The following is an 18,893-nucleotide window of genomic DNA, read 5'->3' as shown; positions in this document are numbered from 1 at the left end:
AGGGCAAACCGTCCGTTACTTAGGGTTCAAGGTGGGACTCGGCACCACTCCTACCCAGCAGCTTCCTCCAGTCCTCGATTCTATTTGGTGGAAGCTGACTTACTGGAGTACTACTCGCCTTTCCCTAGCGGGCCAAGCCCTGGTGGTTAACCAGGTCCTCCTAGCGACAGCCTAGTACATTGCCTCGTGTCGGTGCTCTTCCTCGTCCTGTGTAGTTCAGCTTCACTACCTAGTGCAAAATTTTCTCTGGGCTGGGTCTGACGATTCCAGAGACTCCCAGGCAAAGGTGGCGTGGGCGACCATCATATGGCATCGGTCAGAGGGAGGGCTTGGGATCACAGACCCAGAGTATCAGAGTCAGGCCCTTTTGGGCAAGCTAGTAGTCTGCGGTCTCACACCAGGTGGGCAAACATGGAAGGTCCTATTGCAAGAGGATCTCCAGGAGTGCAAACTGAGGCTTGGTGATGATTGGAGGCCGTACTTGAGATGGATCTTCACGACAGCCCAGATCACGCCCCCCAGAACCTCCTTCCTCCGCAGCCTACTTCGGGTACGGCAAGGCCCCCGTAAGACCCTTATTCAAAGCCCCCCAGGTTGCTAGGAGGAGATAGACCGCCAGCCGGTGATCTCGAACCCCCAAGACAGAGATTGGCAAGTGACCCCACATCCAGTGGGCTCTTTGGCCCACCTCGTACCATCAAGACGTGGCGGGAGGTGTACAGGATGGCAGACCAGGAGGTGTTGCAGCGGGCCTCAGGTCAGAGATCGGGAGGGGGTACAGATTGGCGAGCGCTCCCACATCCAGTGGACTCGTTGGGAGGCTGGCCTGGCTCGTACCATCAGGACATGGCGGGAGGTGTACAGGATAGCGAACCAGGAGGTGTACAGGTTGCCAGAGAGCAGTTGAGTTGAGGAGAAGGGAGATTGACATAGCCATACCTCAGGAGTGGCTTGGACCCCCGATACGAGAGCCAGTAGAGCCCGTTGAGGTATTGTTGGGCTGCTAGGTTTTCACAAACAAGCATCCCTATACAGGTGGCAGGTAGAGTGGGTGGCGCCCCACATGGGACTTTCTTCACCATGTAGGAGGGAAGGCGTCTAGTCCTTGACAAAGGGCAACAGGATGAGGGGTTGTGTCCTTTCATGGAGGAGGATTCGGGTGGTTGGCCTTCAGGGGAAGACATGGCGTTTGGACCCTTATGTGTTCTGGGAGAATCTTGGGGAGTAGCGCCTCTAGATTTTGGAGGGCAGGCCACTGGATGAGCTGGAGTGGAACCCTGGAGAGTGGTTATGGCCAGCCACTGTAGTTGCCAAGAAGCCACCGAGGTTCCTAGAGTACACAGCCAGGATTGGTAGACACGTACTGATGCAGGAGGGCATGGACTGGGCGCCTTCGAGTAGCAGGTACTGGGTGGAGCACAACATCACGAATGCTTTCCGGCGGACTTTCTGGCACCGCCTATGGGACAGCTAGAAGCTAAGGAGAGTTTCATATTTCTTGTGGCTGTTGGCACATGGAGGTCTGGCGGTAGGGAGTTGGTTAGCCTAGATGTAGAAGGATGGAGGTTGTAAATGCTGTACACAAACTCCAAAGCACTGCCTTTGGTCATATGAGGCATTGCAGCTCATGTGGAGAGACCCATGCCGCATTCTCCGTCGTAGAGCACCCAGCTTGGGATGTCTCTCATGGGGAGCTTTTTGCAAGCAGGCAATCAGCGGCCATCACCTTTTGTATGAGGCCGGGATGGAGGACACGATCTTCATCATTGAGGATGGGTCTTGCACAGTGGTCGATTTGGAGGCTCTACCCATCCGCCAGGTACTGAAGCCCACAGCAGATTGTTCTGAGGTATGGGAGATCGTAGGGAGTCTGACTAGATGGCACATCTGGAAGGTGCGGTGTCAGGAGGTTTTTGGTGGGGAGAGACTTTCAGTACAAGCGACGGGACCAGATGCAAGGCGAGCCTCGAGCTTGTCAGGAGCTCCGTTTTCATTTCATGCGCACTTGGGGTGGCTAGGACCTATTTTTCACGATGCAAGCAAGCAGCCCCAGTTGGCGATGCACCCCCCCTCCATGGCTTCTTGCCCCCATCCCCCCTAGACCGCCATGAGAGGCTTGTATACTTGATATATCTGTAACCCTACATCAGCTCCAGCTAGTCTGTTGAGCATGAGCAGCTCCTTGTATTCACGTTTTTCTGAAGTAATGTAATTCGCCACACTTTATTTGGAAAAAAAAAAAAGTATTGTTCACTGTTTATTTTCCATTTAGTTAGTCTATTTTGGTACATGGAAAATTCCCAAACTTTTCAAATGTAACATTTTAGCCTTAAAGGCCGATTTGCTCTCTCTCTCTCTCTCTCTCTCTCTCTCTCTCTCTCTCTCTCTCTCTCTCTCTCTCTCTCTCTCTCTCTCTCTCTCTCTCTCTCTCTCTCTCTCTCTCTCTCTCTCTCTCTAAAAGGTAATTGTATTAATTACGAAAAAAAAAGGTACAAGTTTACATGATTACAAGATACACGAGGGCTCTAAGCCAACATGTGTAAAATCCCAGTACGAAGCCACGAAAAAGGTACACAAGTCATGGCAAAGACCCAGAGGAAATTGCCATATGCCACGGAAGTAAGTCCTCCCAAGGGAGCAAGTCCGAGTGCCGAATGAGATCTATCTGCCAATGCAAGAGACCTTTAAGCCTGGCAATGTGTCTCGGTACATTAGAGGCCGAATCAAAAAGAAAGGCATTCCGAGTGGTCCAAATGTGCCAGCATCCCCAGTATCTAAAAAAGTGGAATAAGATCTTCATATGCAACTGTGGCGGTGTGGGGTATTTTGGGCACACAAAAACCCAATCGAAAGGGGTTAGTGAGAACCCCACCACCGCGCGCCAAACCTGTGACAAGAGCGACCAGATATTCTTAGCGAGCGGGCAAGAAATAAATCGATGTCGGGCCGATTCCACAGTAGTGGTGCAGAAAAAACAATTGCCGTTCGAGATTCGACACTTGGAAAGGGGCGAGGCAAGAGGAAGACCACCAATCATCACCCGCCAAAGAAAGACCTTACATTTGAAAGGTGTCTTATTCAACCAGCCCTCCATCACAGTTGCCTTCCACCATGACTGAGATTTCCGCAATCCCCATACAGTATTAGCTTTAACACCCAGTCATTGATGGTCTTTAATCAGAAGATGATACATCTGATTAGCAGAGGCCTTTTCCAAACTCAACCAGCCTCCAAGGTCCCAGTCCTGCCAAGGACGATCCACACCAAGGGCAGGAAAGGGTTGCCTGCTCTGAAGTACTAACAAAAGCTGTTCCCATAAATCACGGTATCCACGCGGGATTCTGAAAAGTCTCCTTGCAGTACGAAACGATATGAAGACATTACGACTGGCAAGGATGGAATCCGCAATTGAAGTCACACCCAAACGGGCCATGCGGTTAAATTTTGGTCTGAGCTCATGTTTGTCTTCCCATGAAAGTAATCTCGAGACTGCCAACAATTCCAGTTGAAAAGAGTTAGTATGCAAGCGGTCCTCCGCTGGATGCCAACGCGCCTTTTGGAGCACCACTTTCCAGGAGCCGACCAAATGCAGTAACAGAGAGGAGAACGGACTGGAAAACCGAGAGTCTGCATTGAGGACATGCCACCAGGAGCTCTGAAGTTGTGTATTACCATGCCGAAGCCCGCTGTCCTCAAGAAAATAACGGGCTATAATGGCCCACGGGTGATGATCCGCACACATGGCGCGAAAAAGAGACCAACGAAGTGCCAGCATATGAGTTTCAGCATCCAAAATAGTCCACCACCCAGGCGTTTGGGGGTACATGTATGTGACCACGAAATCCACGAAATACCTGCATGCAATGAATCCTTTTTCCATAACACGAAACGAGTAGGGCGAGTGAGAGCCTTCAAAGTAGTAGGAGTCCACAGCAGCAATGGCAAGAAATATGTGAGCATTGGCAACATAATTGTCTGAGCCACTTTGAGACGGACATGGAAGGGCCACGCTTGCGACTTCCAATACATAAATTTAGCTGCCAGTTTCTATGAAATCCACTCCAGTAGTTGCTTTGGCCGAACATCAACACTCAACGGGTACCCAAGACGCCTAACAATGGAGCCACGGGGAACAACCTGACCCTGCCAGCCCAAGGACTATAAATCAGACTCCGTGCAACTGAGAATGGCTGATTTGAAGGCATTGATACGAAGACCAGAAGCATGACCAAAGAATGTCCAAACATCTAATGCCTTGCGAATGTTGTCCTTGTCTGCACGCAGAATCATAAAGCTATCATCAGCCAAAGATTGGCTAATGAAGTGATGTCCAAAAGGAAGAGACAATCCGGCCAGCTAAGTAGAAGGTGCCATAGAAGATAACATTGAAAGAACCAGGTGGGTCGCCAGGGCAAAGAAGAGAGGACTCAAAGGGCAACCCTGTCTCACCGAGCGCGCAAGGACAAATGGCTCTGTAACACCACCATTGAGCATAACTCGCGAAGAAGCCGCAGCACTAATGGTGTAGATCAATCGGGACATCAGAGTACCAAAACTCATAGCAGACATAAGTTCTACAATGAAAGACCAGTCTAAATAGTCAAAAGCCTTTTCCAGATCCAATTGAATCAATACCACTTCCTGACTAGAGTGCCTTGCATAGTCAATAGCCATTTGCACATTTAAGATATTATGCAAAATGTTGCGGCCCTTAATGAAACCATATTGAAGAGGATGCACAATAGCTGGAAGGTGCTTGTAGAGCCGATTCGCCAGCACTTTGGAAAAGATTTTATACATCGAACCCATCAAAGAAATTGGTCTCCAATGTTGCAACAATGACGGCGAAGGAACCTTTGGAAGCAGTTTGATAAGGCCTTCTTTCCATGAGGAAGGCATGACCCCTGTTTCCCAAACCTGCTGAAACATAGCCACCAATGGCTTCACCAGTTGGGTCGCCGAGCTCTCAAAGAATTCATTGGTGAGACCATCCCAACCAGGACTTTTATCCTTAGACAGGCGTAACAAAACATCCATAACCTCCTCCTCACAAATATCTGCCTCCAAAGTAATTTGCATATCAAGTGGAACCTAATGGCGGACCAGATCATAGAAGACTGAGCGTGCATGCGTAACCTAGTCAGAAGGCGACGGAGAAGAACTAAGAAGATCCAGAAAAATAATCCCTGCACATATTGACAATGGTCTGCGGATCGGTGACCATTCGACCTTCTGAATCCTGGAGTCTAGTCATATTTTCTCGAGCAGGAGAAACATGCAAGGCGCGAAAGAACCCGAGGAGGTCCGTAGGGTTGTATTCCGAGAAGAAATACCTTTTGGACAACAAAATGTGTCTGCTATACAGCAGCAAATACCTACTGTAAATGAACTTGTAAATGCAGAAAATAATACCGGAAATGATCAGGCAGCTATTGCCCATGATAATGAGCCACTACATGTACAAGAACAACCAAGACAACAAGCTGTTAATGCTGATTTGCAGGCTGAAATATCATGGCAACAATTTGAAAATGCTCAACAGCCAGCAAACAATGATCATTGGGTTAGGAGATCGTCTAGGGCTACTAGACAACCTGATAGATTCATTTCTAGTGCAAATAATGTGGCTGATTATGTCATGTTGACAGACTGTGGTGAACCGTCTTGCTTCAAGGAAGCAATGGACAGACACGACAGCAAGAAATTGTATAAAGCCATGTTGTCAGAGATGGAATCTCTTGAGAAAAATGACACTTGGGACTTGGTGCAGTTGCCTAAAGGGCAAAAACACTTCCATGCAAATGGGTTTACAAGATGGTCACTTCTGGTTCCCCACCAAAGTACAAAGCAAGATTGGTTGCAAAAGGATACAAGCAAAAGCATGGAATTGACTTTGATGAGATTTTCTCTCCTGTAGTCAAGATGACTACATTGAGCACCATTTTGGGCTTGGTTGCAACTGAAGATATGGAGCTCATACAGATGGATATAAAGATTGCATTCTTACATGGTGATCTGCATGAAGACATATATATGCAGCAGCCTGAAGGGTTTGTTTAAAAAGGAAAAGAAAAGATTGTATGTAAACTCAAAAGGAGTTTGTATGGGCTGAAACAAGCACCAAGAGAATGGTATCATAAATTTGATACATTTATGCAATCTCAAGGTTTCTATAGAAGTCAAGTAGATCACTGCTTGTACACTAAGAAGGCCTGCAGATGGCAGCCTGATTATCTTGGTTCTGTATGTTGATGGCATGCTGATTGCTGGCAAGTATACTCATGCCTTGGATTCACTGAAGCAAAGTCTTTATGGCAGCTTTGACATAAAGGATCTTGGTGATGCAAATCACATTCTTGGTATGCGAATACTTATTGATAGGTGAAAAGGATTGCTCTATCTATCTCAGCAGGAGTATATCTCCAAGGTTTTGCAGCGTTTCAATATGAAGGAGGGAAAAACAATTGGGATTCCATTGCCTCCATATGTGAAACTCAGTGCAGAGAACAACCCTACATCTGATGATGAGAAGGCTGAAATGGCCAAGTTACCATATGCTTCAGCTGTTGGCAGTTTGATGTATGCTATGGTTGCTACACGTCCTGACATTACCTTTGCAGTGGGAGTGGTTAGCAGATACATGGCAAACCCTAGCAAAAAGCATTGGGCTGCAGTGAAAGGTATTATGAGATACCTCAAAGGCACAAAGGAGTTATGCATCTGCTTTGGAAAGCAGAAGGCATCTGGTGTTGGCTTTACAGATGCAAACTATGCTAGTCATGCGGATTGCAGAAAGTCCACTTTTGGATGTGTGTTTAATTTCACAGGAGGAGCAGTCTCTTGGATCTCCAAGCTACAAAAATGTGTCGCATTGTCTATTACAGAGGCAGAGTATATGGCTACTACTGAGGCATGCAAGGAGGCTTTATGGCTTTCACATCTAGTGGGAGAACTTGGCATCACAGAGTTACATGTTCTCCATTGTGATAATCAGAGTGCTATCATGCTAGCACAGAATCCTATATTTCATGCAAAGACGAAGCACATACAGGTGAAGTACCACTTCATTAGAAATGTACTTGACAGCAAGAGCATTGAGCTTGTCAAAGTGCATACATATGATAATCTTACAGACCTTCTCGCGAAGGGTCTTCTAATAGAGCGGTTTGCTCATTGCCAACAAATGATGGGAGTTGGATAGATATATGTATTTCAGCTTTGTACATACATGGACTTAGCTGATTCTTTTCTTCTTCCTTTAGGTGGAAGGTTGTTGGGAATAAAGGCCCTCATGCCTTTTAATGTGCTCGGGTGTGAACAAACCCTTAGCACTTGTACTTACACATATGTATCTATCTAAAAACCGAAAGAGGTACACTTGTCATTGTACCCTAAAATCGTGCACACTCTCTACTCTACTCTCTTTGACTCTCTCTATCTCTCTGCGCGTAAGGAACACCGACTATCTCGATCTTCATACCTCCCGGTCACTACATGAGCAATTTCAAAATCCAAGAGGTTGGGACCTATGAAACTTTAATTAAGTTGAAAGTTTGTACCTTAGAATCAAGTTACATTGAAAGTTTTGCACAATAAGCAACTCACTTAGGGCACTTAAGTTATTAAGCACGCCCTAAGCTAAAGTGTTGTCCAATGAGCATCTCACTTATGATTAATGATCAAGTCATTAATTAGCACTGAATCAAAAACGTGATTGATTGACAAGCAATTGGATATTCAATTGGAAACTTGATCTTGGCTATTTGGCACTCTCTTTCTCTCTTCTTCTCTCACTTTTGGAAGCAGCCCAAGTTTGGAGAGCTATAGTAACAAAAGGAGATGCATGCTTGCTGATTTTTTCGCAATGAGAAACAAGAGGAGATCTTTTGCAACCATCCTAAGGTGTTGGACAACAGGAAATCAATCTCTTTCTTCTCCTTTCTCTCTCTCATGCTATGCAAGTTTTGTTTTGCAGTAGATAAAAATTAGGGTTCGTGTTTACAACAGATCAGCAGCCAAAGTTTGTCAAAATCAGTCAATTTGAGAGTGGAATTGCTTGTTGAAGGCAGTCCAACAAAAACCTGCAATTTTCCCCTTGTTTTGGGTCGCCGGATCATTGAAGATTCAGGGCATACATTAGGGAAAATGCATTTAGACATGTAGGTCTGATTTTCAGCCACCGAAAGCCTTATATTCAGTGTCCAATCTTAGAGCAAATACATGTCAGATTTTTGGGTTTATGGACAGGAGGTTTACAGGTCTGAATTACTTCAATTTGATGGTGAATTCAAGGTGCCTTGGTTAGGGTAAGGCACTAAGATTGTTAGACAATCAAGGCTGAGGCCTCATTCAATGAATCTGATCAGTTTGCGATGGAGATTCATGCAAATTCCTCATTGATTTGCAGTGTGGCAGCACAGAGGGACCATGGATGCATTTCTCAATTTCATGTTGGTCAACATTGGAGTGATTGCAGCTCTATATGCTTGAAGACAGAGTAGTTTGAGTGTGTAATTGAGACATTCAAAGCTCATTGGTCAAGATTGGTGAAAACAACTAAGGACAGAGCAGTTTTGCAGCGAATTTGGTCTGTGACTACCACGTTGATCGCATGAATGGGTCACAAGTGGTTCATGTGAAGGCTCATCTTCTCAATATTAAAGAGATACTATAAGGGGCGCTCACTTGGAGGACAAATCTGGTGTCATCTACTATGCAAGAGCACTCTAGCTCTCAGGTGATCTACAGGCCAATTTCAGGATCAAAGACATTGGCTATCCATTTTTCGAAGGGATTCTAGCAATGAAGTTAGCAAAGGACAAGTGTTTCTTACCTACAGGAGCATATCACTGCTCTCAAAATATTTGCAACAGCCATCAGTTTAGCAGTTCTGACACCAGAAGTTGTTTTTACTTGATAAAAAATCTCTCCTTAATTGAATAAGGTTTCGGATCTCCATGTTGTGCATAACAATTAGTAGCACACACCATAATCTTCTAGACAATGCACCTGGTGACACCAGATTCTTTGCCACTGATTAATGATTTGTCCTGTAAAGAATTGCTTGCTAATCAATAAATAGCCTAAACTCGTGCAGAGGTCAAAAATGTTGAAGCAATGCCTCAGCACATAAAGAAAGATTGAGCAAGCAATCATGCAAGCATACCTATGAGAAAAGGCAATCTATCACAGAGTTACAACACTTCAAACCATATCTCTAAGGTTTCAAGCAACAGTATTATTGCCTTTAAAGCTGAAAAAAGTAACCTTATCGTCTAGGTGATCTTTCCGTTACAGGTCACCATGCTATGTATTTGTATCGCCTGATAAATGAATGCATGTGAAGCTATTTGAAAGCTTTGACTATCTGCAATTTTCTTGCAGATTTTTTGACATTGGGATTTAATTTTACAATGTGTTTGTTTGTTCATTGAGGTGTACCTGCATTTTTATATGCTAGCCAAGCGAAGGAAGAGCCAAGAAAGTATTGATTCTCAATGTAGATGAAGTGTTGAGCTGAACGTATAGCCTTTACATATGCTGTTTGTATGCTCATATCTATGGCAATGTTCTTTCCTCCAACAAGATTCTGTACCAAATCATTTTACCAGTTCAGGAGTTGAGAAATGAACTTTTAAGACGTGTACATAAAATTAAAAATGTCAATACCTGGAATTCAATCTCTTTAGGATCCTTTGGGAACCCTTTAACAGATCCTGAATCAATGGACCGGAAGATCTGTCCAAAAGCAAAGTAGAGATCATTTAATTTGATATGATAGGTAATTTTGACCAATTGGAGACATTAAGACAAGTCACACCCTCCCTCACCACTCTCCTACTTTTCCACTCATGTTCCCCGCTTCCCTCCCCTCTTTTCATTAAATAAGTTATGGCCCCATGGGAAAATAGAATACAATGTTGAGCCCCATGGGATAACTTGGCACTGGAATATGTGAATTCACAAATTTCCTCTTACACTCCTAGATTTTCCATACAGAGGGCAGCTGAGGCTAGACTTAGATAAGTTTAGTTGACACTATGGACACTAAAGAGACTGCCTCTTACACACCTACATATTCTGTATAGAGGACTGCTGAGATTAGACTTAGATGAGGCTAGCTGACACTGACACTAGAGAGGCTATGTTCACATACGTAGTTCAAAGGGCCCAACACAAAGTTGTGGATTATTTATACAATCCTTACCATGAAACAACTAAGGGGTTGAGACCATACTTATGTGGCATTCATGACGAAACATTTTTAGGAGCTGTAATTCTGTATGTATTATATAATATACTTGTATGGGGGTTCAGGGGTGCATGATTAATAGCATAAGCAAGGGATGTGTGACCAAGGGCTTAGGCTATTTAAGCAGAGCTCCAGCCATTTATTTAATGGGTGTGACCAAGGGCTTATGACATTTAAGTGGAGCTCCAGCCATTTATTTAATAGGTGTGTGCAGGGTTAGAGCCAAGTAAGTAAATGATCAGCCAGGCATGCACACATTACTATGACCAAGGTCAAATTTTAATAGAATAAGGTTGTGTTGTGGTTGGGAGGTGAATTTTGCAGCTCAGATACTATTTTATCTCTCTCCTCTCCTCTGTTCAACTGCAGAAGCCCTAATTTGCAGATCAGACCAACAAGCTGAAATATCTCATCTCTGATTGGGTTTAAAGGAAGTAGACCTTGGGGATTCCAAGATATGTTTTAAATTTTCTACTTTTATCCCAAAAAGCAAAACAGCACCCCAAACTCACCAGGATTACTCAAAATGTCCCATGACTGCATCAAAATGTCAATGACTGAAGTAGGGAGAGCAATTAATGCTGTTAATTGGTCCAAATCTGTGATGTGGGAGCTCAGTTGTGCATCCGACTGATGGACAGCATTTAATTAATGCCGCAGGTCATTTTGTGGATTCCCAAAATAGCCACAAATACTGCATACAGAGAAACTCCTGTAGTAAATGCATTGAATATAGCAGATTTGCACTCTTGCCTGACTCGAACAGCAATACAACTGTGAGAAAGGTTTGATTTCTCATCCCAACCACCTATCCCAATTATACCAACATCAACTATTGTTGAAAACAATCCTAGATCTTTAAATTTTACTGTACACCAAACCCACGAAAGGGAGAACGGCAAGCCAGTGCAGATTTGGTGTGCACGAAAGCTGAGGCATGCTGAAAACAAGCAAAAGCAGCGGCAGACAACTAAATTTTATATCCCCCCCCCCTCAGAAAAGGAAATTCTATTAATGACACCTCAAGAAAAATCCTGAAGGTAATGACAAAGCACAAAAAAGGCCCAATAAAGAGCAAAGTTCTACATCATAAATACAATGATTGTGTGGACAACCAATCTGGTGAGCTATAGTGCCAAACGGTAAACCATTTGAGGGGCTAGGTGAAAGAATGTGTCAGAAACCCATGAATGCCAAAAGAATCTCTCCTTCTCTTCATCCTCTCAAAACCGCTCTGTAGCCTCTCCCATCTCCCACAAAAAGCATGAATGATCTCTGACCAGATCCTAGAAAGATATCTTGGGAAAATGCATGCATACTTGCCTTCGTATGTTGTATGGACTAGTTTGTACAGTACCAGCCATACTGTACCATATGATACGTACAGATTTGGCAGAGAAGATGGGAATAACGAAGCAAACTAAGTCCCTACAAAGAACAAAAATGTGGATAGCGGACTGAGTTGACCCCACTTCAGCTCAAAAATCGACCAACAAAATTAGCCAAAGTCAGAGAACAATGAAGAAATGGTAAGTGGGTACTGTATCAAAGAGAAAAAGCAGTCATCAAGATCTCCACCCCATTTCCCCAGAAGCAAATATATCTTCTAGTGGAATTTAGCTACCCTCTATATCAATAATGGAACTTGATGTTTAGTTAAAACTCTTGTGAGTTGTAAGAGTTTTGAGTTTATCCTGTCTAATTTTCTTTATTTTCTTTCATTTTATGTGCCTTCATGACACTAATACCCAAAGTGGAATGTAAATTGTAATAAACTATCTGATTTGTCCTATAGGTCAATTTTGGCCTCCAAAGGACATTAATAGCTCTCTCTCTCTCTCTCTCTCTCTCTCTCTCTCTCTCTCTCTCTCTCTCTCAGAACACACAGTACAAGACATATAGCCGTTGTCGTGCCACTATGCGGACACAGTGTGAAAAACTCTAGCGTGCACCATCATCCGACTTTCTTATTGATCTAGAGAGTCAATGTGATCTGAGTCATTAGTGCTAGTGTCCGTGGCAATACTAGATTTTTGGACAATTTTAGCCTATTTTGATATTTTGGATATTATTTATTGTAAATATCCTAAAAAGCTAGGGAAACTTCTAGATTAGAGTGGCATGCGAAAAGCAAGTTGCTTTTTCAGCTAGTTTTGGATTTTTCATGAAAAAAAAAATTTGGCGAAATCGTGCGTGTCGCGATCGCAGTTGATAGACAACAAACAGTACTTTCAACTGGAAGAAGAAGAAGGAGTGAACTAGGAGATTTTGGACCATGTATCCTAAGGTTTTTTCCCCCTTTCAGGTCCAACGGAGCCATCAGATTTGGGTTCCAAGCAGCAGAGAAGAAGTTGTTGTTTGATACACGTTTTTGGTTTACGAGGAAGCTCCAGGAGATCTAATGATTGGAGATTACTTCTGAGTAGTGTTAGACAAGGGATTTCAGATTCTATCAATACATATTGATTTGATTCATTGTGCTTTGTCTTTATCGTGTTTACCTCTTGTCTATTCTTTTTCTTCTCTTCCATCTCCTATCTCTACTTCCTGCTATCTCTGATCCTCGGTGGATACGACCTTTCGACTAAAACCCCTCCAATGCCATAAGGTCCATGACTAGACCATCTCCTTAATCTGACAGGCATGGAGAAACTTCACGTACCATGAATGAAAGGAAGTACAAATAAGTTCATTCAACGATTCGCTCTGAACTACGAATTATGAGACAAGAGTTGAAAAAAGAAATATGAGAGCGGGTCAAGGCGAAACTAATAGCAAACCAAAGGCAAAAATGCAAGATATACAAATAAAGATTAAAAATGAATTGCAGGCACAAATGCTGTCCAAAATGCACATACTGAAAACTCAATCGCAAAAAGTGGTAGATGCTTGCAAATCTGAAATCTTCAAATTGAGGGAAGGATTGAACACATTTAAGGAAAAAGAAACAAACATGCAAGAAAAACTACATGTTGGGTGTAAAGGCCCTTACACTCTCCCAAATGTATATTACTTTACACATGTGAACACACCCTTGCGGGTGTAAGTGTGTCGTATCCCAAGTATAAATATATTCTTTTATTATTTGTGTCTAACACACTGGTATACACCTATCCCTCGACTCTTCACTCTCACTCACTGCTCTCTCTCAACTACTGCGCACACCTCGATCTACGTGCATATTATGATCACTTTCTCTCGCACTATTCAAACTGGTATCAAAGCATGAGAATTAGTGCTAAAAGTCGTGTTCAGTAATCATTGCAGTCGTGATCATCATGACAGCAGGCAGGACAGTTTTTGTAGGTTACAGCTCTCAGCAACAATTCGCAGGGCACGAACTGCAATTGGCAGCGCATTCAGAAGGCAGCTTGATCGGTGACAGGCAAGCGAGTTTGTAGGCAGGCCCAATAAACGACGTGGCGAGCAAACGACATGGCGGGCAGGTCTAGCAAATGAAATGGCAAGCAGGTCCAACAAGCAACACGCGCAGGTCAAGGCCTAGTCAACGTCATGACAAGCACTCGTTTGTTTTTCCTCTTTTTTATTATTCTACAATTTTCTCTTCTATTTCCTTTACCGAGTGTTCACGTCCGCAAGCACAAGGTTCAGATCTATGTGAATTTACACCTGAAAATTTGGGGCTTTTCCCAGATTTGGTGCTAGGCATGCATAGCAGTGACTGTTGACCCAGAAATTGCAGACATTGGGTGCACATGCCTCGAAAATTTTGGGCCTTTTCATGTAAACGTAAAATTTTGCTCAATTGAGCCAATTTCATTAAAATTTGTGCACAATTGGACCCCGAAATTTGGGGGTTTTGCAAATTCATGAAATTTCTGCAACATTTGCCCGTATTTGATGCTCAAGAGGATGTATTGATGCAATTGGGACAAATTTACTGCAAAAATTTTGGGGCTTTACACATCAGTGATGCATTTTGAGCCGATTTGAGCTTTGACAATGAAATTACAGCACATTCACTACTGAGTGGGAGAAATTTGAACTTGGGATGTTTCAAATGTTGTAAAACGGCAGCTTCTCTTGGTACATGTATTGTTGAATACTCATTATGCAATGAAACAATGATACATACAGCACTTGGGTTATTGCATTTGGGCACTATGGTGATGTATTATTGAAGTGGGAGCTGTTGACAATGAAATTACAGCACATTCACTACTGAGTGGGAGAAATTTGAACTTGGGATGTTTCAAATGTTGTAAAAGGGCAGCTTCTCTTGGTACATGTATTGTTGAATGCTCATTATGCAATGAAACAATGGTACATACAACACTTGGGTTATTGCATTTGGGCATTATGGTGATGTATTATTAAAGTGGGAGCTGTCATTTATGCAAATGTATCAAATTTGATTCATGTACATGCTATAATCAGCTCTTGGGACTGAAATTGCAACATAAATGTTTGCTTCTTGGACACTCGTGGAAGTACAAGTGTGTATACTTGCTATTACATTCAGCAACCTTGCTATTGGCTGAAAGTATTCAGCATTTTATTATAGTCTTTCTTTGCTGAAGTTGGTTGGCAATGCATCTACATTTGACACAAAGAATCTCTTTGAGATTCGTAAATTTGATGGCAATGGCTTTGATCTTTGGAAAGATCATATGCAGGGTATACTCTTTCTGAAAGATTATGATGATGCCTTGGCAGAACATAAGTCTGTTGCTTTGTCAAATGAGGATTAGGCTAAAATGAATAAAAAGGCTATTACTTACATTAGATGATATCTTGGTTAATATCAAGGAACTTGCAACTGCTTATGCAGTTTGGAAGAAACTCAAGGCTATGTATGAGAATACAACTCTTGTCAATCAAGTCATCTCATGCGAAAGTTGGTCAACTTGAAGCTTGATGAGTCTAAGCCTGCCTTAGAACATTTAAATGCTTTCACTGGTATTTTGAGTCAATTATAGGATGCAGCCTTGCCAACTTTTGATCCTAAGTTGAGGGCTATCTTCTTGCTCATGACTTTGCCCGATTCATGGGAAGCATTGGTTGTGTCATTAAGCAATAACTCCAACTTGACATTTAGATGCAAGACAAATAGGGAAAACACTGGATCAACCTACAATGTAAGAAGAAGAACTAAAAAAAGGTCAAATGTTGCAAATAAGAACAAAAATCACAGCAAAAGCTAGGAAAAACAGCAAGATATCACTTGTTATCAGTGTGGATGCAAAGGGCACAAAAAGACCGATTGCAAATACTATAACAACAAACAAGAACGCAAGAAGTAGACTAATGTAAAAGTCAAAAAGAATGAAAAGAATGGAAGCTCTACCCCTAAAGAAACAAAAAAAGCAAATGTGGTGTCTAATGTTGTTATTGAGGAGATAGAAGAAGATAATGATGCTGATTTGCTAGTTGCATCTTCAGATCCACATGCTATGACAGTGGAGAACATGTCACAAGGACGTGAAAATTTGATGCTTTGCTTATGTTTAATTGACATTCGATTAAAGGATTAGTCAAATGTGCAATTAAAAGATGCACATGTGAGGTGCAAGGTTACTTTCTCACAGTTGAAGATCGAAGGACCCTATGAAAAAGATGGGTGTCAAAGGCAAAAGTTGTAACAAGTTACACTTATTAGATTCTAGGTGAATTTTGGTGTCAGTTTGCTCCTAGGACCATTAATTGGCCATTAAGTGTCAGTGGTGACACTAGGGACCTAGGCATTAATTAATGGATTAATGCTTGTCCAAGGGTCAATTAATGCATGGGACCACTTTGGGTTGCAAATGGCCTAGCCAATTAATTTTTGGATGGGCAAGGTCAATTTTTTGGGCATGGATTAAGGGCTGAATTAATTTTCAAAATTAATTAATTCTGAAAAGTAATTAAATGACTGGAAATTGCTGAAAATGGATTAAGAAAGCTGCCACTTGGCAAAACTTTCCCATGCAAATGGGGGAAATGCTAAATAGGGCTGAAGGGAGAGGGAAATCTCGTTTTTTCATTTTGGAGCTATTGGGAAGAGGTGTTGGACTGTTGCTGCCAGCTTTTGGGGCCATTTCCCAATCATTGGAAACCATTTTGGTGATGGAGATTGCATATTCTTGACCTTGGGAAGTTGGCAATTGCTGCTGATGCACTTTCTCCTGAAGATCACAGTCTCTGATGCCCCTATTGTTGTTGGTGCATCCGTTTGGGGCTGGTACAGCAGGGCAGCAGCTGATTTTGATCAGTTCTTTGCAAGAAATCTCAGAATTTTCTCTCTCTATAGCATTCTCTCATCTCCTTCAGCCTATGCTCAGTCATTCTCAGCAATTCTTAGCTATTTGGAGGAGATTTCAGCCATTTTTGGTGGGCTGATCTGTAATTTCTGCAGTAAACCCCAATTTATAGCAGAAATTAGGGTTTAGCAGCCACCTTGGGATCCGTGCGCGAGATTGAAGGCTCAAGGGACTGAAATTAGCAACTGATAATTGAAAATTATCAAGGGATTTCAGGAGCCAGCCCATCCCAAATTGATTTGGAGCAGCATTTGGCCAGCGAAGGGTCAAATTGGAGAAGAAGTCCTGGGTGAAACAAGGGGCAAATGACCCAAAAGGCTTGCTGGTCATTTATGACAGCAAGAGCAATTGGTTAGCAGGAGGAGATTGAAGAATCTCGAGTTGTACTCCTTCCAATTGAATGAAAGCTAAAGAAATACTGCAAGGGGCACCAATTTTGGGCCAACAGTGTGTCTACTGTCCAAGAATGTTATGGTAAAGTGTGTATTTCATTTTATATGCATTTATTTATTGATGTAATTAACTCTTAAATCAGGTTATCACCACCCATTCCAAGAAGGAAGGCTGGTTACAGAACATGTATATCACTAAAAGGGATGTGATAGATGCTTTGTTGTCAGCTCATGCTGGTTTGTCGCAATCGTGGATTTGAGAGCGATGCTTCATTTCATGTAACTCCATCTTTGGAGTGCTTTTCTTCTTATGAAAAAGATAATCTTGGGAAAGTCTATCTAGGCAACAACCATGCATGTGATATTGAAGGAATGGGTACCATACACCTGACTCTTGAAAATCATTAGGAATTGATCCTTCATGATGTTAGATATGTACCTCGCATCAAGAAGAGTTTACTTTCTATTGGAGAGCTGGACAGCAAGGGTTACTTCTCTACTTTTGGTGGTGGAATGTGAAAGATACAGAAAGGGTCTAAGCTAGTCACTAGAGATAGTAAAAAGGGAACTCTATATTATCTCTACTACAAGGCACTTCCTAGAAATTTTGTTGCAGTTGCTGAAGTGCAATCACACATGGAGTTATGACACAAGCGTCTTGGATACATGAGCCAAAAGGGTTTGCATGCACTTTCTTCACTTGGAACAGTTGATGTGAAAAACGCAAAGCTTGACTTTTGTGATGACTCTATTTTGGGAAAACATGTAAAGAGTTCATGCTCTCATAGAGCCTCTAGAAAGGCATGTATCTTGGATTTAGTCCATTCTGATGTATGCACCATGCCAATAAAAACTCATTGTGGTTTTCATTATTTTGTGTCTTTTATTGATGACCATTCTAGAAAGCTATGGATTTACTTGCGTAAGCAAAAATGTGAGGCATTGGGTGCTTTTAAAAGATTTTACACTTTTTGTTAGTACTCAAAAGGGTTTGAAATTAAAATGCATAAAAACAGACAACAGAAAAGAGTATGTATCTAAAGAATTCAGAAAGTTTTGTGATGTCAATGGGATTAAACGGGAGCTTACAGCTCCCTATAATCCGTCATCTAATGGTGTGCCTGAGCGAATAAATCACACATTGTGTGAGAGGATTCGGTGCATGCTGTCCACGGCTAATCTCCCGCAATCATTTTAGGGAGAGACACTTGAAACCGTAGTGCATATTTGCAACCAATCTCCATATCGGGCATATGAAAGTGGCGTCCCTAAAGAGGTTTGATCTGGCAAACCTGCTTCATATGACCACTTAAGAGTCTTTGGCTGCAAATGCTATGTACATGTACCTGTTAATAGCAGAACCAAACTTAACATGAAATCCCATAGAGGCATCTTCATGGGTTATGGAAATGAAGGTAATATGGGCTATAGAGTTTGGATTCCAAGTATGAAAAAGGTGCTACGCAGCCAGGATGTGGTATTTAATGAGTCAAAGCTGCTGAAAAATGTCACATCTAGTGACTTGGACAAAAAGAAAGTGAAATTTCAGCATGATCAGCCATTTGAACAGCTATCAGCCACTAAAAATTCAGCTCCATTTGATGTTGGTTATGATAATCAGCGTATCATCATTGAGCCATATGAAAATGGGCAACAAAGGGATGCTGAAAACCAGCTTGGGCAACAAAATCAGCATGCTGAAAATGAATTACAACAGCCTGAAAATGTATTATAGCAACCTGAACATGCAATTCAGCAACCAATGTAATGTCCCCATTAGTTTATTTTAATATGCGTATACATTCCAATGTATGGCTGAGACCGCTAACTCCTATCTCATGTCAACATTCCTTTTTAGATTGTGTCACCCAACGCAATGAGGGGAAAAACTATGTGCATTTGTCCCTTCCCAAAAGGCGTTTACTTGTAGAGTTCCTAATATAGGGCTCTCTCTCTCTCTCTCTCTCTCTCTCTCTCTCTCTCTCT

The 18,893-nt window shown here is 42.4% G+C and overlaps 1 protein-coding gene across 1 annotated transcript in view; it reads right to left on the bottom strand.

The window, feature by feature from the left end:
- The window catches only part of LOC148039701 (phospholipase D beta 1-like), a 165,871-nt gene that overhangs the window by 101,984 nt on the left and 44,994 nt on the right, over positions 1-18,893 (bottom strand). The window contains exons 5-6 of the mRNA XM_087693182.1: positions 9,670-9,738; positions 9,442-9,589 (exon numbers count right to left, since the gene is read on the bottom strand). Of these exons, the coding sequence (XP_087549308.1) occupies positions 9,442-9,589; positions 9,670-9,738 (217 nt within the window). The remainder of the gene's footprint in view (positions 1-9,441; positions 9,590-9,669; positions 9,739-18,893) is intronic.

Source organism: Lygodium microphyllum, chromosome 2 (genome assembly GCF_053477565.2).
Source record: "Lygodium microphyllum isolate KBCC chromosome 2, Lygodium_microphyllum_v1.1.10, whole genome shotgun sequence".
NCBI lineage: Eukaryota > Viridiplantae > Streptophyta > Polypodiopsida > Schizaeales > Lygodiaceae > Lygodium > Lygodium microphyllum.
This window is presented reverse-complemented; position numbering and strand designations above follow the sequence as displayed.